This window comes from Glycine soja, chromosome 13 (assembly GCF_004193775.1).
Source record: "Glycine soja cultivar W05 chromosome 13, ASM419377v2, whole genome shotgun sequence".
NCBI classification, from domain to species: Eukaryota; Viridiplantae; Streptophyta; class Magnoliopsida; order Fabales; family Fabaceae; genus Glycine; species Glycine soja.
The window spans coordinates 21078554-21102421 of NC_041014.1; the positions used below are offsets into that span (position 1 = coordinate 21078554).

The following is a 23868-nucleotide window of genomic DNA, read 5'->3' on the forward strand; positions in this document are numbered from 1 at the left end:
GAAAAATGAATAGCTACAGTTCTTGAGTTTATTTGGTGAGTAGTTTATACTTTATAAGTTTCATTAACTGGCTTTTAACTAGCTTAAAAGCTAGTTTGACGAAAATTCAAAGTAGTAATTAAAGGTCCACAAAAAGTAAATAAAGAACCCATTTGGAGTTCTACCACTGGAGATACTATTCTTATATAATAAAATAAATCTTTTTTCAAGTAACCTTAATAACTTATCTACATCATATAAGGAGTGTCGTTACTTATTACTCTAGTTAAATTTAAAAATAATACATCATTTTTAAAAATAAAAATATGTATTCACTTTGTTTTATTATAAATAAATATCTTATCAATAGTTAACAATCATTACTGAACATCTTGGAAACATTTTTACTATTTCTAGAACTGTGTTACTAACAACTAATTTTAAATAATATATTATTAATTTTAGGACTTTTAAAGAAGAAATAGAAAGTAAGTACTTATTTTATCAACTTTAGAATTCCACTCAAATTTTTTATTCATCGTCTAAAATCCCAAAGTTGATCATAATAATGTAGAGTTTTCTGTCAATAATTTGAAAATGAATTATAGCAGGAGATAAAGCTTTGAAAAACGCATTTACATCAAAGTGAATTATAATATAATGCGTATTCATTTTTAAGGAAAGATAAGTATAATTTTTAAAAAATAAAGAAAAAACAATAGCAAGCATTTCTCAGAAAAAAGCGGAAAATTTATTGTTTTCTTAATCAACACAAAGCTCTTGAGAAAACTTGGATTTCATGGGTTTAATTAAAAATAAACAACAATTTTCTCATATTCATCATTCGATTTATTTTATGAACAGATAGCTTAACACCAATTCTTTTTATATATACAAGTTTAATCACTATAAATGTATGCGTAATGCCTGTAAATATTATTTTAAAAATATACAAACGCAATTATTTTTATTAGGAAGAAGGAACCTTTCTAAACCATTGTCACAACTCACAAATCTATGGTGTATGTGGCAGCGAATTTTCTTCATCCTAACAACAACATACTATATTCTTCACTTAGCGGGCAAGAATAAATTGACTGATTAAATTTAAGGAGAAAAATTCCAAACTGTTGAATGCTCATATTTTACTTTCTTGTTCAATTTTCAAAGATGAAAAAGCTCAGTTGTCCAGATTCATTGTCAAAGATTGATACCTTATATATACTAATAATAAATTCTACTCTTATCTAATAATAAATTATTATATATGATGATATTATCATTTTTTATAATAATTATTTAAAAAGTAGTGTTTAGATTAATTCATAATTGGGTCACAAGCTAGCCAGGTAGAATTTTTTTTTATATTAATTAAAAGTGTATGAAAAAAATATTTTCATCCCCAAAAGACCTTAACCTCTTCTTGTTCCTCCTCTATTTCATTTTATTTTCCACATTTCAAAACAGAAAAAGTTGTGCCAAATATACAGAAATACACAAGGAAAAACAATGACATATATGCCTGTTTATGCAGCCTGAAATTTTCCCAGTAATTGGAATTAATTATTGAGTGCAACTGATCATTGGTTTTCGTTTGAAAACAAAATTACACTACTACAAAGTACTTTAAAAACAGCAATAACACGTGCAACACTTTTCACGTACGGTGAAGAAAACACGTTCACACGCATACAAGTAAAACACATATATTATATAGAGGTAGCACAATACTTTTGCCGCTGTCGATTGCTAATGAATGAAATAACATTACAAACAAAACAAGGACGCTGCGCTGCGCTGCGCTAACAAGTCCTTTTTGCTTTTACTCACTCTCTCTCTCTTTCTCAGCGTCTTTGTATCATTTTCTTGCTTGGAGATCAATGCAAAGATTTTTATTCTAATGGTTCCCCATTGAGCCATATAAGATGCCCCACCAAAACCAAGTAGAATGGATGTGATATGATTTTGGCTTTTTTTGCTAACCCAACAAAATTGTCCTACCATTTTGCCGTACCTTTCTTCCCTTCCATTCAATACAAAAAGTCCGAATAATTTCAACCGATCCAACTTATTTACATACAACAAGAATGTCAATGTTACTTTTTAGATAGGATTAAGATTAAGATTTTAGCTGAATCTTGGACCAAATAATGCAATCCGTGAATTTTGAATAATGTTACAATGTTGAATTATTTTGTTCTGTTTTCCTACGAGATTAATAAATGAGGGCCATTATTCTTCATCTAACTCGTTTAAACCGGTATATGCTACATTCTTCTTCTATTTATTTGGCTTAAAAGAAATGGTGGCCACTAACTCCATGTAGATCATCAAATTAAGTGACTAGAATCAAAATACTTGATTCCATCAAACTCCACAGAATCAGAACAAGTGAGGATCCTTACTTGCTTGTTTTACTATCGCTCACCGTACATGAGGGTGGAATTCATTTTTCATTGCAACCGTTGGATGGATTTATCGCTTTCGTTCCTAGTACAAAGAATCAGATACCCATAATCTACTCTTGGGAACCATGCATGAATTGAACGGTGAACATTAATTTTGTTCAATGATAAAAGTATAAATGAAATTTTGAATGGAAAAAGATACGGAAAATGAACGATGCATGGTTGGCATTTACAAATAATGGCAAGCTGCCAAAAGAAAGGATTCTTCAGCTAAAAGAACTGGAAGTTTTGGCGTGTATGTAGCTTGCCATATGACTTCTGGAAATAATCTATGATCCTGACTTTAATATAATAAAATTTATAGAAGGCATACTCAATAAATAAGCATTATCTCCTTCACATATAATAAAATTTATTGAATTTTCTTCAATTACTAACAAACTTTAGAACTTCTCAATTAGCGTATTCTCTCTCTCTCTCTCTTTTAAATTAGTGTATTCTCTTATGTGTAAAGTTTCTAAACGATTCTTATCTAAAATATTATATCCATTTTTTAGCCAAAAAGAAGCCCTCCTCCGCGTTCAGAAAGGGTCCCAGGATTTGGGAAAAGGGTGCCGTATATATGGATTCGACAATATATAGAACCTTTGAATTTGAAAGATGGAAACACAATTTTTATTTTTTTTTGAGGGAGAAACACAATTTCTTTTATTCCATGTCTACCTTGACCCGAGGGAAATAAAGACTAAGAATAAACTGCAACAGTATAACGAGTTTGGTTGCTTACGAAGCGTATTCCACATTCCATAATCCATATGCATGTTGTATAATTTTTGAAGTTGAATCCGATATTACTTCTCATTTGAATCCTATATACAGAGGCGTGTATATTTAAGCTTAAAACGAATTTCAAAGTGGGACTTTTTAAAATTAATACAAAATTATTACCATTATTTTCTTATTTTAAATTTATCTTTGTTTATAAATATATTTTTTTTATTAAATTCATGTAATTAATTTTTAAATATTTTTAACTGATGGTAAAAGAATTAATTTATTTTTCTTTATACATCATTATTGATCTTAGATATATGATTTTATTAATTTTATAGTTTTAAAAAACTTATTTTCACTAAAGAGTTGACAATATTTTTTGTTAAAATGAGAAGTCAGACAAAAATACTTTGTACTAAAGCAAAAATAGACCTTTTTAGTTAAGGGGAAAAAAAGCTACCACAAAAAGTAAAAATAGAGACGCTTTCTTTCTTCTATTTCAAACTTTTTATAACGCTATGATGTTGCCATTAGAATTACCATCGCCTTCCAATCTTTCTTAGACCACCATTTTAGGGTGGTCTAGTTTTGCATCATGAACGTCTCGACCATGAAACCGTTGCACTGAACACATGACACACGGTTCGAACACCTCCACCACTAGAATTAGTGAATTACCATCACCCCATGTAGAGAACAGCTCCACAAGCTTCACTAAGGTGGTGGTGTTGGGCCCAGAGAAAGGAGCATAGAGATGGTTGTTTTCATCGTACTTGATTCCTAGCTAGTACTAGTATTATATTAGTTCTAAATTGAAAACAACTTAAAATGGACAAAGGCAATAAAGTTCAAAGGCATAATGATGTTGCCATGTGTGGATCAGAAACAAAACTCTTAATAAAATTCTAAATCTTTGTTGGCACCTGAAATTCGCCATGAAATTAAAGTTATATAAGAATCACTTGCTGTTAGACTTATAATTATTCATTTTAAATTTTAATATTTAAAAGTTATATTAATTCAAATATTTATTAGAAAATTATATTATAAGTGTGAAATGTTTACTAAATTTGTTGATGATTAATATTTATTGGACAATATGAATTATGACATTTAGTGAGTCCCTCCTTAATTAAGTGAGGGAATCATTCTAACTACTTTTTTATCTATAATATTTAAATTTGGAATCTTATTTAAAAAAATTAAAATTAATTCCAGTTTGACTAATATAATGTTCATATATTACCTAGAATTACATTCATAATCTCATTATAAAACTACAAAATAACTTATTGAAATCCATTGAAATTGACAATCAACACCTTAACAATTATTAACTCCCTAAAAGAAAAAAAAAAATGTTTCTGTAAAACGATAGGGACACGTTCTAAAAGCAGGAGGGTTTGATCCGTATGAAAAAAAGACATGTCCCTACAGCTTCTTCAAAAGACATTTATCAGCTCATGTTGTAATCTGTCTCTTCATCTTTGTCATAAAAACGCTCATCTTAACTTGTCTCTAATTTTAATCCTCAGTTGTTCTATAGTAACCGATGCAATTTTCATCAAATAAGTACGAAAATCAATGATATAATTGCGTGTACTTATTTAATTATTGTCATTATTATAGTTATTTCTATCGTCACTTCCATAGCGGTGCAACAAAAATATAATAGTGCAAGAAGTGCCTCCTCAAAATGACCCAGCAAAAGATGGGCTACTAGACAGGCCCATCAGCCCGTGAACATAACGGATCAATGTTTGCTAAGATTATTGTTGAGGGGTTTTCTTCTGGTGCTGCGGCCCCATCTTAAACTACTGTGATCTGACTTATCCAACGATCAGTATTGAAAACGTATGATAGTATCTGCATAACCGTTGGATCAAAAAAATTTTGAAGACGCGAGGGTAAAGCTCCGAACTGGCTACATTTTGTGCTTCACTTGTCACTTGCTCTTGCTCTTTTTTTGCCGCTCAAATTCCCTCTTACTCTTTTTGTTGGGAAAACGACAAAGTGAGCCTCGCACTGTTCTCAGAAGCAACCTCAATTTCTTTTGGAGCCCGTGTTGTGGTAATTTCTAGCTCGGATTCTAATCTCAATTTGTGCTTGTTTCGTTGATGAGATTTTGCATGTGATCAAAGAAAATTCGCAGTGGTTGTATGGTACGGTTCGAACGATTGCATATGCAAAGATTGCTGAAAATTCATTTTTAACTTCACTTTTCGCAGATATGAATAATAATGTGATGTTTGATTCATTCCTTCTCATTCTATTGCCAGAAACACATAATCACTTTTCTTTCTTTTTTATTTTCTATTGCTTTTTTCTTTCCTATTTTTGTATTTCTTTTTCCTACATTATTTCAGCTAATCAAGCTTATATTAAAATGTTAATGAATCTAAAGTATATAGACGAGGAGAAAAGTAACCATACAAGAATATGTTGGATTGGAAATTAAGTAGAAAGTGTCAGTGACTAAGTTCTGGATTTCGTGTTCTAGCGTTTCGATGATAAACCAGTGACTGTCGATGAGGAACTTCTGGTTAGATTACCAATAATTAGTGCCATTATATTTTTGACTTGTGATTAGTGTTTGACTTCAAACTATTCACTGCAGCTGCGGTCATGGATACTGATGAGGAGTGTTCAATTGCTCTTGAATAATCTGAAAGAGATCCTTTCTTTGACAAAAAGAAGGTAAAAATAAGACAATCAAGTTCTTTAGTGTTATGTTTTTTACTTGTTTGTTTTTCGTTGAGGAGTTTCATATATGACAAAAATTAGGTGACAAGCTGCAGCAAACTACTCCTTTTTATGTTATCATATATGTAAAATTTAAAGTAATTGCACAATGATTAAGGTATGCTAATATCTGCCTGTGGTTTATCTTTTGAGTCCTAAGCCATTTCAACTTGCTGACTGATCTGCATTATTTTATCAGAAATTACTACAAAGTAAGGGCTTTAGTCCCAAAGAATGGATATACCTCAAGTGCTCTTCAAAACTTGGCTGGATGAATGCTACTGTGGAGGTCTTACTTCAGATTGCATGAATCATACAATTAAATGAGGTTACTTCCTTTTTACTCTCTGTATTCTGTAATATATACTGAGTTACTCATTATCAATCCGAGGACAGATTAGAGTTAAGGGATTGTCATAGTCTTGGGATTTCTCACACATCTTTACATAATCTGGTTATCTTCTAGATCTATTTAAAGAAAAAAACGGAAATGCATTGCACCGTGATTATTTTGTCTTTTTCTACTCCCCTTTTTCACTTTTGGGACACTAACGAGTCATGAATTAACTTATTTACTGAGCTGCAGCTGGAACTTTATTTTGCTGAAGGTGATGTATGCACGTCAATGGAGTCTTACAGTCCCAGGAATGAGTTGGAGGCTCTCAATTCAATTGTTTGGCTCACTGACGTATCACTTTCTACTTGTACACATCTCCATACGAATATTTTGCAAGGGTTACGCCTAACAATTCTTGATTTAATTTCTGATTTTGGGGACAAAAACGGGGTGAATGAAGTAGTTAAAAAAAACCACAGTTGTGACCAAGAAGAATGTCTGATAGAATCGGGTGAAAGCAATGGTGCAATGACACAATTAAAAATAGCTTGTAAGTTTCACCGTGACTTTCTTTGTGTTTTAGTTGCTTTCTGATTCAGTGGTTTCTATAGGATGATTTTCTTTCCTTTGCACAGGTATTAGCTTTTCTTTAACACACATAATACAAACTTCTTTCCCCCTTAATCTACACAGATATTGAAGGAGCCGATCAGGGTGCAATAGCAAGGAAAGATCTAAAAGTTGGAGACGTTGCTTTGGAAATTCCTGTGTCCATTATCATTTCCGAGGAGCTTTTGCATGAAACTGATATGGTATGTTTCCTAGTTGAAAAAGTGAAGATAGTTTATTTAAAACTTTTTTAACAAACCTACTATAATAAATTATCCTTTACCTCCTTTGCATTAAAAAATGGTGCCATATCATCTCAGAGTTGAATATAAATACATATTTTATACCTGCATTTCATCTCCTGCTTTGCAAAATAAGGTCATGTAGGATGTTAGTTATCGTGACCATCCTTAATGGAAGCACTCTCTCTCTCTGTGTTGGAAAGGCTTACAATATAGTTGTGCATCGACCCCTCTTATTTGATAAGGATAGGCACATCCATTGTAGGTGACATTATTTCTTAAAATAAGTATAAAGGGAGAAATGTCATATGTTCACCTGACCATTATGTTCTTCATAACTGATAATTGCCTTTATCCAATACAGTACGGTGTCTTAAAAGAGATTGATGGCATATCATCTGAGACAATATTGCTATTATGGAGTATGAAAGAAAAGTATAAGTGATTCAAAATTCAAAATACTACCAGAAAAATTTAATACAGGTAATCTTACTTTACTATGACATGCTTTATACACATACATAGATATAAATTTTGTACAGATCCCCTAAATCTCACTCAAGTTATTGTAATGCAACCTATTATGCTTAAAACGCTTGCAGGTGCTTTTCTATGGCTTTGAACAGTAGCTGCAAACAAGTAACTCTAATAATTCAATGGATGTCCGGTTATATAAGTTTTATAGAGTGTCTACTACTACTCAGTTTTTATCTTAAATTTCTTGATGGTCAGATATTGATAAGCATAAGCATAAGTCACACATCACCAAGGTGTACACCCGCAAATACCCAAGGGGTGCAAACCACCCAACAGTTACAACCCACCCAAAGGGTGTAAACCACCCAATAGTTACGATTCACCCAAAGGGTGCAAGGTCAGAAGATGTGAATCAAGGGGACATGACTCTTGCGACATTTTTTTAAAACATCAAGTGTATTCATTTTTTTATTTATAAAGTATAAAAGATTTGTAAAAGGATAAGGATAATAGTTAAAGAATGAAAAGTAGAAAGTTTATTAAGAAACATGCACCCCATACATTATTCTTCCTATAATATAGTTTACATATTGCGTTGTTAGTCAAATTTTACTGATTCACCTTCTTAATGTATATAGAATCTTTCTTTTACAGTTGCGGGGAAGCTTGGAAAATGAGTTGGAAGTTCTTGAAAATCTCAAAGATATCTTTGATGACATGATGGAAAATATGGGCGAGATCGATCTTGATAACGGGTGAAGGCCTTAATTAGTTACTAGTATTTGCAGAAAGAAATCATGAAGTTTCTTTTGGTGACATGGTATTTTTTGTCCTCAGAGAAAACTGCAGTTGGGATGAAAAATTGGCTATGGATTTTAAAGATCTACAAATACGAATTGCCTGTTCTGTTTCAACTTCGTGTCACACTGGCATGGACATGTTGAAGAACGAACTATGCAAGTGCATGGCTGAGGACATCCTAGGCTAATTTTGAGCATCTTGGATCATTGTACTTCTAAACCACTAGGAAGACGGACATTTGGACCTCATAGTAATGTAACGGTCATTTTGTACTACAAAATTACGTCAAGCTTTGCTGTCATTGTCCATGTGGACGAACTTGGTTGCACAGAATTTCTTTTTTAGGTGAAATGCACTTCCAGATTTTTTCAGGTATGAGAAAGCAGTTGCTTGCGTAACTTTTGGCACCGCGTGTTCTTCTGATAGTGCTAACTGCTAACTAATCCAAAACCTACCATCCAAAATGCTTTAGAGGAAGATTCTCCTAAATAGGGGTATGGTATAGCATTTGCATTCCCTTTAAAATATGCGGTCAAGAAAGTGCTGATAACTATTATAAATATTTAGTATAAATTCATTTTACATTGACTTTTATTGATGTTATGAGTTGACACATTGATATTTTTTATTTTTTATTAGTTATTAAATAATAAGGCCATAAGAAAATATATTAGATATGCATATGTTAATATAAAATATGTTATTCTAATAATTAATATTTAAATTCTTTAATGGCTAATATAATATAATAGAGTAAATTTTTAGGTATCATTTTTAGTGGTGGTCTGACCTTAAGCACTATCATTTATTATTATTTTTTCAGAAGCCCTATCAAAATTAGTGTTGAAAAGTTAAATGAAACTCAATTTACACCGTACTGACATTATAGTGTCCAACCAAAAGAACAATCAATCCAGCAAAAAGTAAAAAACCAACAGAACAATCACATTTTGAAAAATTAAATGAAACTCAATTTACGTTTGAAAATCGGCATTATCGTGTCCAACTTAAAAACAATATAACACTAATATTATAGCATCATTTATCTCCCTTTCAGAAAGTAATACGGAAAAAATAAATCATGCTCATGTCACTCATAATTTCACACAAATGCGTTGACTTTTTATCTGAATCATACCATGTGATTCATGCATTTCTATATAAGTTCTATTGGCTTCAACATCGGATGTCACCGACAAAGATTGGAGAAAATGTTATTTTAAGCATTAAAATATTACTTTAATATTTTTTTAACAACCAAAATGCATGTTTATATTATTTGTCTTGGAAAATATTTTTTTGTCATCGAGATACAGCAAAAAACTCTTGCTATATGACAAGTAAATGGTTACTTCTGATTTTGGCACATAGACAATACATATTATTTCTCTTAAGATTGAATTTTATGTGAAAGAAAATTCATTAACAGTTATTTCTATTATATAGTAAATATTTTCAATCAGAATTATTTTTGTATAAGGTACTTATATGAGTTTTTATTGGAATGCTTCAAAATAAAAGTTAAAAAATAGAAGAAAGAAAAAAACAAAGAAAATCATTGTTTTCTTTTTCTCCACCAAATCATTGAGTTATCCAACCACATGGTTGATTTGATTCTAAAAACTCCATCCTTTATTCTATTTTTCATCATGATAAATGTGTAGTATATTCATCAATAATCCCACTTAAAAAATCTGATTAATTGTTTTTATTGAGATCTTTTTTAACTATCTTTTTTTATCCATACTTAATTAAGGAATCAAAACTCTATGACCAATGTAATGTTAGTATATCCTTTACTTTTTGGTAATATGTAATACATTCAATAATCAATAAATAAGCTTTTTTTTAATGATAATCATAATTGAAATGTATTGATAACATCAAATATTATATTTTGAATAATTACATATTTTATTAATGATTTTGTAATTTTAATAATTTTTTACCACTAAAAAATATGTTAAAAGAAGTGTCTCAAAAAATATGTTACTAACACCTTTCTTTTTATTATTTTCATTTTATGTTGCTTGTAGTTTTCTCTATTTTAAATAGGATAGTTTCAAAAGTTCAAATACAGGTAATCTTTATTAAATGAGTTTAAATTTTCTTGTGGCTTGGGGACTTTTCAATCCTACACCCCCATTATTTAATAAAAATACAATAATATCCTTGATGGAATTTCACCTCCCATCTCTCAATCTTAACACCTCCCTTTTGTCAACTCTTGATGACATCTCTCTCAACGACACACCCTGCAATGATATTCTTTCTTTGATGGCATACCCACACCCACATTGATGACATCCTTCCCTCCCATGACAACTCTTCCTTCTCTTGATCCCTTCATTCTTGTGCTCCCTCATCCTCCTTTCTCCGTCCGTGAAGGTAAGTGGTTCCTTCTTCTTTCTCTTTTCTTTTCTTCTTCCTCCTTCTCCCTTTATCAAATTTAATTAACTACAAAAAATCTTTTAAAATGATCTTTCCGTAAGCAAAAATGCTTTTCGAATGGTTTTTCCATAAAGCAAAAAATGTTTATGGAATGGTTGTTCCGAAAACATTTTTGCTTATGGAAAGACCATTTTGAAAGCAGCTATTTTAAATTCGAAGCAGCATTTCTGTAAGTGTATTTTGTATATTCCAAAAAAAGGGTTTCAAAAATCATTAGTATGCTTACGAAAAGCCTATTTTGGAAGCAATAATTATAATTTGGAGTGAACTTTTTAGAAGTGTATTTTGTATGTTCGAGAAAAACGTTTCAGAAAACATTATTTTAACTTATGGAAGAATCATTATAAAAGTAAAAATTGCAATCAAGAATAGCCTTTTCAAAATTGCATTTTGTATATTCCATGTGGGTCATTTCAAAAGCACTATTTTTGTTTATGCAAAAGTGTTTCATAAGTTTTTTTCCTTTCAAAAACATCATTTCGTAAGAATGTTTATATTCATATCCTTACGAAACACATGTTCCGGAAACAATCTCAAAACTCAAAATAGGACATTTCTGAGAAGAAGAGTTAAGTTGAGTCGAGAAGAAGAAAAGAACAAGAAAGGGAGAGTATGGACTCGTGCTGAATGTGGGAGAAAGAAGAGGAAGAGGGGAAGGACAGAATCGACAGAAGGTAAAAGGGGTAGATTGGGGTTTTTAAAAAACTTGAGAGGTGCGGGATGCAATAAAAGGGTGCAGATTGCCCTTGGAAAAACATCCGAAGATCGCTTAAACGTCTCTCTCTCTTCGTCCCTTGCTCTGTAGCTTGGAATCTGCAGTTGTAGATCGGAGACTGGGCAAGAAGGTCGCATTAGCTTCTTCATCGCGCAATGGCCCATCCCTCTGCTGTCGTCTCCGTCAGAAGGCCAATCACCCACGTCGTTTTTGACATGGACGGTCTCTTGCTCGGTATATTATTGATCTATTATTCCATCTACCATCAACCACATTCTTGTTGTTTATCAAAAACCATGCTTCTGTTGCAGACACTGAGAGGTTCTATACTCAAGTCCAGGAAATCATACTCGCTAGGTACAACAAAACCTTTGATTGGTCCCTAAAGGCAAAGATGATGGGAAAAAAAGCAATAGAATCTGCTAGGATCTTTGTTGAAGAGACTGGAATTAGTGATTCTCTTAGTGCCGAGCAATTCCTGGTAGAAAGAGAGGATATGCTGGAGAAGTTGTTTCCTACTAGTGAGCCTATGCCAGGTATGTGAACTAATGGAGATTGGAATTGGATGCCCTTATCTAATTAACATAGGATTAAAGAATCACGTATGTAAGTTTAAACCATGCTCTGCTCAAAGGGAAGCTGAAAATGACATTCCAGACATGTGATTAGAGGACCTTTAGAGACAGGCACTAGAAATTTAAAGCTTTAACAGTAGTACTTGACGCAAAAGAGGCACATGAAATGATATACTATATTTTTATACATGTATCACATGCATATACCTAGTTTGTTCTAACTTCTAAACACGAATTCTTGACTGAGGTGGTGACCTGCTTATTTATCAAGTGTTGCTGAATTTTTTTTTTTTTTTTTTTATATATACTAGCATGGAAACAGCCTTGGTGACTTGTTGGTCATGGGTTCGAATCCGGAAACAGCCTCTTTGCATATGCAAGGGTAAGGCTGCGTACAATATCCCTCCCCCATACCTTCGCATAGCGAAGAGCCTCTGGGCAATGGGGTACGAAGTTTTTTTATATATACTAGCATGGATTACTAACCAGAAGTTTGAAAGTGCAGAAAATTGTCTTATCATCATCATCATCTTCTTCTTCATCATCATCTATTCAGGATTCCCAATGTGTTTGTGCTTAAGGGGGTGTTACTGTTTAGGAATTGGAAGAACTTCTATGGAGCTTATTTAGGCTTATAAAAATAGCTTATGACTACTATAAATAGTTTTTAGCTTATGACTCCTTTTCATCTCATTTCAGTAAGTTTCATAACTAAATATATGACATAAACTCTCATGAAAGCTTATTGAATAATTGCTTAATTAAGCTATTTACCCAAATACACCTTGAATGGATGACATTTGGATGTCTTAATGCCTTAATGGATGTATTATTATGTATATATGTAACAGAAAACTAGTTTACACCTAGGGGTTGGACGAATGCTGCGTCCTAAGAACTATCTGACATTGGACACACACTTAAAGGATAAGCAGTCTTTTAGAAAACAGGTTTGTTAAACTCAAAACTAAGTTCCTTTCTTATATAGGTTAGCAACAGTAAAATATATGCAGATAAAGAGAAGAAAGAGGGACACATAAAGTTTTGTCACTGGTTCGCCGAACTAAACGATATGTTTAGTTTTGCCTCACTACTACCAAGATTTTACTATCAACCATAGGTTACAAACATTGTTTCCTAACACCAAAGTATTCTTTATATTTATCTCTCTAGACACTTTTTCCAAGTATTTTCTTCTACAAGCCTCTTTAGATTTCACACACTTACGAAAAATGCCAGAAAGGATAACTCTTTTACTTCAGAGCAAGTAGGGCAATTGTTAGACTTGTTAAAATAGTCGTTGGAGGGAGTCTTTAGTTCTAGAGAAGAGACCTTTTAATTTGAATGTTTGAGCCCATGAAATGCAGGCATTAACTGTTATCTTCTCGCAACTGGATAACCAATCGCATAAATAGGTTGTCTTAGAGTACCTTTTGTACTTTGTCAATGTATTAGGTGAAGTTTCCATTCTGGTGAAAAGACATGCTAGCTTTCTATGAGAGGTTGTCTCGGCCGCAATGACTTTTGTCTTATCTAATTATTTTGGCTGTGTAACTTCTTTTATCAAAGTAAATATGTACAAATTATCAGTTCGTTCTTTCTTATTCATTTCACCCTCCCCATTTCATTATTTCTCTTATCTTGCAGTCCTTCTCCAGTCTTTGTTTAATTAAGCTGTTATGATGCATAAAGGTTCATAATTGGTTATCACCTTGTAAAGTTGAACCTTTGAACTTGTAATCATTCCTTGTCTAATATAATTGGGCATCTTCCATCCTTTTTGTAGATACACATGGTGAAAACTTGAAAAGATTCATCACAACATGGATCTTCTAGGGATGAGAAGAAATTATATTGACACATTCAGCATAGTGATATATGTTGAATATCAGAACTTGTACCTTGTTTAGTGTAGTTATGAACTTTGAATTCATAAAATTCTTATTGTATGTATTTCTACCATGATTTTGTAGCTGGATACTTCTGTATTATACACTGATATTGATGGCATCTTTGAACCCTCATGCTTCAACCTTCAAGTACATTTGTTTTGAGATGCTTGTATTGGTTTAATTAACTGCTATCGAAAAACTGATTTTTAAGGACGGGTAGAATTCCTTCTCTGTATGGATTCTTAGCAACATTATATTACTATATCTCAAGATATTCAGCAAGTAAATATTTTTTTCCTCATAAACTGCTCTTCATTTTCAATGGGAAATGTACATATTTGTTCATATAAAAGCTCCTAACTATTCAAGATTCAATCTTCTTGCAAGGCATGAGTTCTCTAAGGGGTTTCCCCCACCCCACCCATACACATGCTGCATAAGTTTTAAGTCATTGAACTGTAATCATAGATCCCAGACTGAAGCTTATACCTGACTGTGTTCAAAGACTGCTGTTAACTAAACTAGTCATTTTATTGTGAAAGCCTTAATCTGTACTTTTGTTATTGGTAATTAATATTTATTGGGAGTTGGACTAGTACTGAATAGTTCGTAGTGTATATCGTAAGCCTGTCAAACTCAATAGACTTAGTAGCTATAGAAATACTTAAATATACAAATTCTGTGTTATATGCACTATTATATTGTTTATATATTGATGTTCTTCTGTGCCATTTTCATTTATCATAGGTGCTAGCCGTTTAGTCAATCATCTACATGCAAAAGGAGTTCCAGTCTGTGTGGCAACTGGGTACACTTCAACCATCTTTTGTTTATTTGTTTTTTTTTTTGGTTATTTACATGTCTTTTGTTTGGGTGGGTGGATGGGTGGGGTAAAAACTAGAAAGAAGAGATTTATGTCCTGTCTCACATCTATTTTGAAGAATTTGTAATGCAAAGTTGTTTTGAAATTTTCCCCACAGTTCTCACAAGCGACATTTTGAATTGAAAACTCAAAGACATCATGAAATCTTCTCTTTGATGCATCATGTTGTTCTTGGTGATGACCCAGAAGTTAAACAAGGCAAACCTTCTCCGGATGGATTTCTTGCAGCAGCCAAGAGATTTGAGGTATAGCAATTTATGAATGTGGTGCACTTGTTGACAAAATTGTCCATAGATTAAAAGATTACAGATGCCTTTCTTTTCCTACTTTGAATTTGGCATTGGGTTCATTTTATTATTGTATTTCTGATTTTGTCAAGTCTGTAATCCATAGTGATGTTGTAGTTAATGATGAATTGATGTCAATAGGGTGGACCGGTAGATCCTTCTAACATTCTTGTTTTTGAAGATGCACCCGCAGGAGTTCTTGCAGCTAAGAATGCTGGAATGTAAGTGGATTGGAGCATTGAAAGATATTTTTTATTTTCATATCTTTAAATTTAAATGCAGCAGGCTATGGTTTCAATCTGTTCGCATTTGATAGAATGGGTAGATAATTTAGTGCTAGATCTAGCAGTTTCAGATCTTACAATATTACTAGCACAGTATGTAGTATACAAAATATCTGCATCAGCAATATATATCACTGATCTGGAATTGATGAAATCTATGCTTCTTGTACTCAACAAATTCCTCAACTTAACAATTATGATGGATTGCATCTTTCTAACGTTTATATGGTCAGTAGGCTCTTTCTATTTTTTCCCTCTCTCATATAAGGAGTACATGATGCTGATATAACGTTATTACATGTATGTTTAAGGTCTAAAAAACTGTGACATATGAATGAGTATATCCAAAACTGGGTAACAGATTCCACTATCTTGTTTGTTCTTGCAATAGTTAAGTTTGAATGTTAACCAATTTTAAGTGGCAGTTGATAATGTTTTACAAGCCAAATAATGATTAACCTCCAAGTTTTAAGGGTGATTGATTTTTCACCCTAAAAAAATTCTAATCACACCATTTAGTTAACTGATTGATTGAAATTAGCCCAGAGAACTGGAGCTAATTCACAAGTTAGTTGTGGATCTTATAACTTTCATCAATCATGGAGAGCTATCAGTTTGACTCTCATTGTTGAGCAAACAAATAGTATAGTTTGAAAAGAGTAAGGCATTAAGTGACCAAACTCTACAAGTAACTAAAAATGGATACAGTGATTTATCCGGTCTTGATGCCAAGCTAAGAAGACATTTATTGTGGTCTCTCATAACATCATGATGATGTCTACCCATTCCTATTTCTTATGACTCGTTTCTTACGAATTAGTTGCATGTTATTTTCTTGAACAAGAATACATTGTGCAATTGGAGTTTATCTTCAATTTGTTAATCTTTTATGGTTACATGTCATGCAGGTCTGTTGTTATGGTCCCTGATCCAAGGCTGGATAAGTCTTTTCTTGATACAGCAGATCAAGTTTTGAACTCACTGTTGGATTTCAACCCTAGTGAGTGGGGTTTACCTCCTTTTGATGATAATAGAGACTGAAATCGTACATTCTTATTGCAGACAGAAAGAGCTGATGAGTAGTTAATCCATTTCCGTAGATTATTTGACTTTTATATCATTGTTCTTGGTGAATTACTACAATTGATATTGACTTTTTAGATCTTAGAGAGTCAATGTATCGTTTACATATTTGGCCTTCAAACTTCGCTGATACATACAATGCTGTTTGGCACCGTTTAATGGTAATAATTCGTTAAATAGCAGCAATTCAACATAAATCTCATTTTTTTCCTTTGAAATTTCTGTAAGTTTCATAATTAACTCACTAGTGTCACATGTGGCATGTCCCAATGAAAAAAAAACATCTATGAAGGATGCTAAGCTTATATATATATATATATATATATTTTCCACACTCGAGTAATTTCATTTGACATTCAAAATTTGTTGCGGGGTTACACGATTTACATAGATCACAAGACCACCATTTACTTTGTTCGAAAACAAAGAGTGATAAGAATCTTACGGGGCGGATCGTTTGATACAGGCTACGAAGGTTTGGATGACGCCACTTTCGGTGAAGGAAGATAAGTCAGGGTAGACGCCACTTCCGGTGAAGGAAGATAAGTCAGGGTAGACGCCACTTCCAGTGAAGGAAGATAAGTCTGGGTAGACGCCACAAAGATTACCTTGATAAGTCTGATAATTGGTTCAGCAAGGAACCCGGAGAGAAACTCTCACCAAATTTTATGAAAATGTCAAAAGTCTTTTTTTATTCAAAACAAAAACCAATACTTATAGTGTAGCTGAACGAAAAGATAAAAATAGACATGAGCCTTCTAAACAGTTTGGGCCAAAATTACAATAAAAATAAATTATAACTAAAAACTTATTTAACTTGGGCCTTCAGCAACAATTAATAGTCTTGAAAGTGTCTCTGCCTCTGGGCCTTCATCCTTCTCCACTTGGGCCTTCATCCTTCTCCACTCGGGGGCTTTGTCCTTCTCCACTTGGGCTTTCGTCCTTCTCCACTTGGACCTTTAGCCTGTATTTGGCCAGTTTCATGATTCTCATCAAAGAGGCTTCAAATTGAAGTATGCACCACCAAAAACACAAAGTAGCCCAAGTTTAAATTTTTAGGTGACACTTGGCTTTATCAACAATACAAGTAACTTCTTGTGCTTGTAACTTGGGATCATAAATTCCTCACTTTACGATTTGATTTGTTAAGTGGAGTTTGTCATTTGTCTTTGCCAATACACTACAATATATTAGGGTTGTGTAAGACCCAAGTGTTCATACACAATCTCTACCGTTTTGCTAGTGGGAATACGGTTTGTAAATGCATTTTCTTATTGCAATTCTACAAAATACATAGGATTAATACATAATGTATTTTTTTATATTCTAAGGAATAGTTTTGGTGCATGAATTTTATACATAATTTGATCATATGAGTAGAAGACTGTTAAAATTCAGCTAAGAAAAATTGTTAACGTGAAAGATAATTTAATAAAATGTAGAGAAAAAAAAATTAAAGTTCATATATGAAGGATAGTTTGATAAAATTACAAAGTCTCTAGGATAAATTATTGAGATTAATCTTAATCTACATAGTCACACATTCAGGGAGTTACTCGTGCGATTATTATAAAAAATGAAAATAATAAATATAGAATATTAAATCTTATTTAAATGGTAAAAATAAATATAAATACATCTAATTATTAATTTTTTTAGTATCCAATGAATATATATATATATATATCATCAATTAAAAATCATGTTAAATATGTTTTTTAAATAATTATTATAAAATTTAATTAATTCATCATACATTTTAATATATGATTTGGAAGGTCATGGTAATTAAGTTGTCAAAGTTAATTTCTCTTACACTTTTATCTTAAAAAAAAACTCCCATACACTTTTATTTTAAGCTAGCCCTTATATACTGCAAGAGAAGGGAACATGGCAGGCTTGCAGCTGATTGACGGCAAATTTCCCAACGAGGCACTGTTTTACAAAATTATTCCCAGTTTAGGGCTGTTTGAAAAATATTTCCCAGGGGGTGCTGTTTTTGCACGTCCCCAGCATGGGATGCGCCATTTCTGATGGCGACTTCGTGCATGGCTGACACGTGGGGAGGAAAGCGCCATTATTGCTGGCGATTTGAGACCACGTGACGTCGGAAACGCCAGCACTGTTGGCGCCACAGTGAAAGCGCCACTGCTCTTGGCGATTCAGCCTAGGGTAGGGTCAGCTTTTCTGCAACAAAGGCAGCTTTGCAGCAGGAGGTAGGGTCAGCTTTGCAGAAGGAAACGCCACTTCCTTTGGCGTTTTAGGAGGAGGAAACGCCACTCCCTTTTGCGTTTTAGGCTATTTAAATATGTTACGTCTGGAAGTTTGGCTTCACTTTACGTCTGCTTTCCATTGTTGGTTTTGACAATCAAGCCTTCATTTTACGTCTGCAAGTTCTTTTTCATTGTTGGGTTTGGCAATAAAAAATATCTGGGGTATGAAATATTTCTTTAAAGTATGTTTTATATTTCATAGATTTGTTAGTGTGTATTTAAATGTATAAAATAAAATAAAAATTAAGTGTTTAATGTTATTTATTTGAAGAAAATTTTATGAGCGAAAATAAAATATTTTGAATATGAAATTTGTAATACTTTTTTAATTAGATTAAGTTGATATTGATGATTTATTATTGTGTTAATAATTGATGAACGTTTGATCTTTCATTTAAAAAAATTTGTAGATCATATTTATTTGAAGTATTTTGAGTACGAAATTAATTTTAATATGAAGGTGTAGTATTTTTTTAGTTAGATTAGGTCCATTTGTTGGTGTGTTAAAAATTTATAACCGTTCAAGTTGAAAGTATTATTTGATGATGCTTTGTTATTTCTAGTATCATATTTATTTTATTATATTTGTAGTAATTTTGTAATTAGCTATTGTCATTTTGAATTTATTATTGTTAAGATTAATTGTTTATACTACAAACTTCGTTCATGTATTATTTTATTTTGTCTTTAAAATTACTATCTTGAAATTATATTTTTTTTAAGTGTGTCCCATGAAATTAATTTGAAGTTAATTAAATTTTTTGAAAAGAAAAATTGAATGCCAAGTTTCAATAAAGAGACCTTTTGTGATTACATTTTATTAGTTTTGATTTGAAGTTAAATTTTATTTTAAAATAAAGTTTTATTTTGAAGTTCAAGTAATGACTTTTTATGATACCCATTTTATAATTTATTTGATGTGTTAAAATATTTTTGTAGGTACACGATGAATTCGGTTATAACAGTGTTGTATTTCAATGGAAGGGTATATGAAGACAATGATGGTGTAATATTTGAAGGCAGTAAAAAAGCGATTCAGATTAAACGTGGAATTAGTTTCAATGCTTTGAAGAAAAAAATTGGAGATAAGGTAAAGTTACAAAATAATGAAATTATTTCTGCCATCAGTTGTAGATTTTTAGTGTCAGGAAAATATATTGCCTTGCAAATTTGTGATGACGAAGACGTTGAAACGATGCTGGAAAGTTTTAAACAACAAGACCAAATGTCAGTTCTGGAATTGTACATAGAAAAGGATGTGGCTGGTGGTTCAATGTTTCATTCTGCAAATTCGCTTACATCATGTGGAAATTATTTATCTAATGATGACACACAACCGCCAAAAAATATGAGCAATTTAAATATTGACGAAGACGATGATGATGATGAGTATCTTGTGTCTAACTCATACGTTGAAGAGTCTTTAGACGAAGATGACAGTATTGACGGTATTGCTCCGGGTACATTCCATTGCGGAGCAAATGGGGCGTTAGGTGTTGCCATGGGGGCATCGTGCTGCTGTGAAGGAGTCATAGTGGGCCATGAAAAATGAGGTTGTGTTTCTGCAACACGACCGAATGAATGTGAGGTCTCAGAAGTATCAGTATGATGACCTGCAAAAGGATATTGATACATCTGTGAAGGATATTCGGAAAATGTTGCTGGCGTGTAATACATTCCATGACCACGCTCCATCATTTGTTGGGAATATTGTTCCGCTTCAACAGGCTCCCTTCGTCTGCCTATGCCCCGAGTTTCAACACTTGACTGAAGAATGGGAAACTCTTGGGCTGGGAATTCACGCTCTGATGCTGGACCATGTGACACTGGCTCAGTGATTCTCTCTTGCTCTTCAGATATAATCGCTAACTTATCCACGTAAGGCACGAGATCATCAACCGTCCACGTGTTCCTCCCTTGTGGTGACACCATATATTGCAAAGTCTCCACAACTTCACCCTACAATTAGTAGCGTCAACAAATTAATGCTCATGTTTAAGAAATTAATTACAAGTTAAACATTGAAAAACAGATAAATACCAATGCAGCTGTGTTTGCATTGTTTGGATCGACAAACATCTTTGTTTTACGCCTATACCACACCATGTAGTCCGAGTTATAACCCAGTAGGCCCTCCTGTTGAGGATAAACGTCGACCCTAAACTCTGCTCGATTGTTCCACTGACCAATGATTGGGGCCAACAGGTGGAACCAATTCTCATCTTGTTTGCCTTTGAGCGTTATGCCATGGAGATTCTGCGGTTGCGAAGGACACCCGGGAATGGGTTGTTGCAATCTAAATTGTCGTAAAACTCTATCGGGTTGGTGCCACTCAACAACATGAAAACAAATCAGTGGCACCACCGCAAACCAGGCTACACTTCCAACCACACAAATTGGAGGCAACGCTGCCATCACAGTTGCTGTGTATGGTTCCCAGACAAACTGCATATAACAACACACTTGTCAATTATCAGTCAAACATAACATATTAAAATCTCATTTAAGTACTACATTACGATGTTCTTACCTCATGTCGTTTCATTAGATCCAATTTGCGACGGAAAACTCTAAGATCATCATTGCCAATATGCTGATTTCCTCGTCGCAGCCACCTACGATAAAAATGAAATCATCATTGTCAACACGTTCCATCATTAAATATTTTTAATTTAAATGTAATTTTTTAAGCGACAAACCTGTGTCCGAGTGGTTTATTATCTATGACGGGAGGCGTCCTCTTTGGAGCTAAAGTCGTGCATCGTTCCCATGCCCACATTTGGATTAAGATGCACATACCTCCGATTGATTTAACTTTGTAATCGGTGGCGCTGCACATCTCTCTATATAAGTACGCAAGCACGGCAGGTCCCCACGCATACGTGCTGCACTGTTCAAAGTCACGTAAAAATTGTAGGTACCTTAAGGAAACTCTACTACTACTTTTGTTAACAAAGAGGACACCTCCTATGAATCGAAGGATTCACGCACGGGTAAACCTTTGTAATTGTTCAATGTTACCCTCATCAATATTTATGTGAGAAAAATGGTGAGCCAGCCAACTTAATTTGACAACACTGCCTTCAAGTTCGCCTTCCTGTGGTCTGACTCCTAATAATTCTTCACATAAGTCGGCCCAATCAAGATTTGTTGAACCAATTAGTGGTGTCCCGTCAGTACGAAGACCTAACAAAACTGACACATCTTGGAGAGTAATGGTAGCCTCTCCGCATCTCAGGTGAAACGTGTGGGTTTCGGGCCTCCATCTTTCAATGAACGCACTAATTAAGGCCGCATTTATCTTTAAATATCCCATCTTAATTATCCAATAAAACCCACATTGCCGAAGCAGAGGAACAATTTCCTCTGGTATTTGTTCTTCACCTTGATACGTCGGCACCGCTCGTCTTATGTGTAGTTTTCTGTCTGGTTCCCCATTCCAAACATGTTCTGAAACATGTTTGGGTTGCATCCACAAAACGTCACCCTCAATTGGACCAGACCTCGTTTGTATACTTGATGCGCATGACGACGAAGATGTCATTGATCCTGCACAATAAAATATAATATAATAAAATTTACACATACTCTCAAAATTTCAAATAAATAACAAATAATATTTTTAATATTTCAAATTTCAAATATTCCAATAACAAAATTTCATATATGTTCTACAAATAAATTAAATTACATACAAATATAAATTTTAATATATAACAATTTTTATATTTGCGGCTAAAAATTAAAACAATATATATATACAAAATTAATAACTTAAAATACTTACCACTAAAATAAATTAGCATACAAAATTAATTATTTCAAATACATTAAACTATTCTAATTTTAACATATTATATGAAACTCATAATAACTACAACCTACGTAATATAAAAAATTTTATTGTTATCTAATTTAAATTTTTTAATTTATAGTATGTATAACTATTCCTAATTTTTCATATAAAATATTTAAACTAAATGTAATGTATCATATAAAAAATTTAAACTAAACCTAATCCAAAATTAATAAGTTATGGAACCTAAAACTATTTTTAATCTATTATATAAATTTATTTAATTAAACCTAATCTACCATATAAAAATTAAAACTATTTCTAATTTATCATATTAAATATTTAAACTAAATGTAATGTACCATATAAAAAAATTTAAACCAATTCTAATCTAAAATTAATAACTTATGGAACCTAAAACTATTTTTAATGTATTATATAAATTTTTTTAACTAAACATAATCTATCATAAAAAAATTAAAACTATTCCAATTTTATCATATCAAATATTTAAACTAAATATAATGTAGCATATACAAAATTTAAATTAAACCTAATCTAAAATTAATAAGTTATGAAACACCAAACTATTCTTAATCTACTATATAAATTTTTTTATATAAACCTAACTTACCATATAAAAATTTAAAGTATTTCTAATCTATCATATAAAATTAATAACTTACATTTCCTAAAACTAAAACTAAAACTATTTCTAATCTACCATATAAAAAATTTAAAATAATTCTAATCTATCATATAAAATTAATAACTTATCTTTCCTAAAACTAAAACTATTTCTAATCTACCATATAAAAAATTTAAAATAATTCTAATCTAGTATATAAAAGTAAGAACTCAAACTAATAATATTAATAAATAAACTAAATCTAATGTTTCTTATAACACAAATAATAGCATACTAAAACTAATTTAACATAAAAAAAACTAATAACATATATTACTAATTATCAACAAAATATAAATAAAATAAAAAAGTTAATTAAACAAACTTACTTGAAAAAAATTACAAATGAAGCAAACTTTCCACAGCTCTTCTTCTTTCTCCCACACAGCAAGCTTCTTCTTCTTTTCTTTTCTGCATTCGCGTGAATGCTTTACGGGGGAGGGGGGGATTTAAGCAGCATTTTGCAATGAAGTCGCTGTTGGGGCTGGCGATTTGGGCCAACCAAATCGCCATTCAGCCTGGCGACACCCTGCACCTCCTCTGCACGTCGCAGGCTGCAAGCCTCCTGGGAA

At 32.5% G+C, this 23868-nt stretch overlaps 2 protein-coding genes and 1 pseudogene across 3 annotated transcripts; 2 read left to right on the forward strand and 1 right to left on the reverse strand.

The window, feature by feature from the left end:
• Window positions 1-5786: 5786 nt before the first annotated feature.
• On the forward strand, window positions 5787-8769 carry LOC114382023 (annotated as a pseudogene).
• A 2597-nt stretch (window positions 8770-11366) lies between these two features.
• LOC114382733 ((DL)-glycerol-3-phosphatase 2-like) lies at window positions 11367-16736 on the forward strand. 2 transcript variants are annotated; one of them, XM_028342320.1, is made up of 6 exons: window positions 11367-11769; window positions 11847-12071; window positions 14750-14810; window positions 14983-15130; window positions 15314-15393; window positions 16365-16736. In XM_028342320.1, the coding sequence occupies exons 1-6, from the start codon at window positions 11691-11693 to the stop codon at window positions 16495-16497; spliced, it is 726 nt and encodes a 241-aa protein (XP_028198121.1). In that variant the 5' UTR covers window positions 11367-11690; the 3' UTR covers window positions 16498-16736. The 2 variants fall into 2 exon arrangements, with proteins under 2 accessions (XP_028198121.1, XP_028198122.1); XM_028342321.1 differs by having other exon boundaries at window positions 15354-15393.
• Window positions 16737-18398: 1662 nt separating this feature from the next.
• On the reverse strand, window positions 18399-22355 carry LOC114381699 (protein MAINTENANCE OF MERISTEMS-like). The gene is made up of 5 exons (XM_028340926.1): window positions 21512-22355; window positions 21343-21427; window positions 20853-21257; window positions 20260-20771; window positions 18399-18474 (listed from the first exon to the last, which is right to left on the reverse strand). The coding sequence occupies exons 1-5, from the start codon at window positions 21649-21651 to the stop codon at window positions 18399-18401; spliced, it is 1218 nt and encodes a 405-aa protein (XP_028196727.1). The 5' UTR covers window positions 21652-22355.
• Window positions 22356-23868: the final 1513 nt, after the last annotated feature.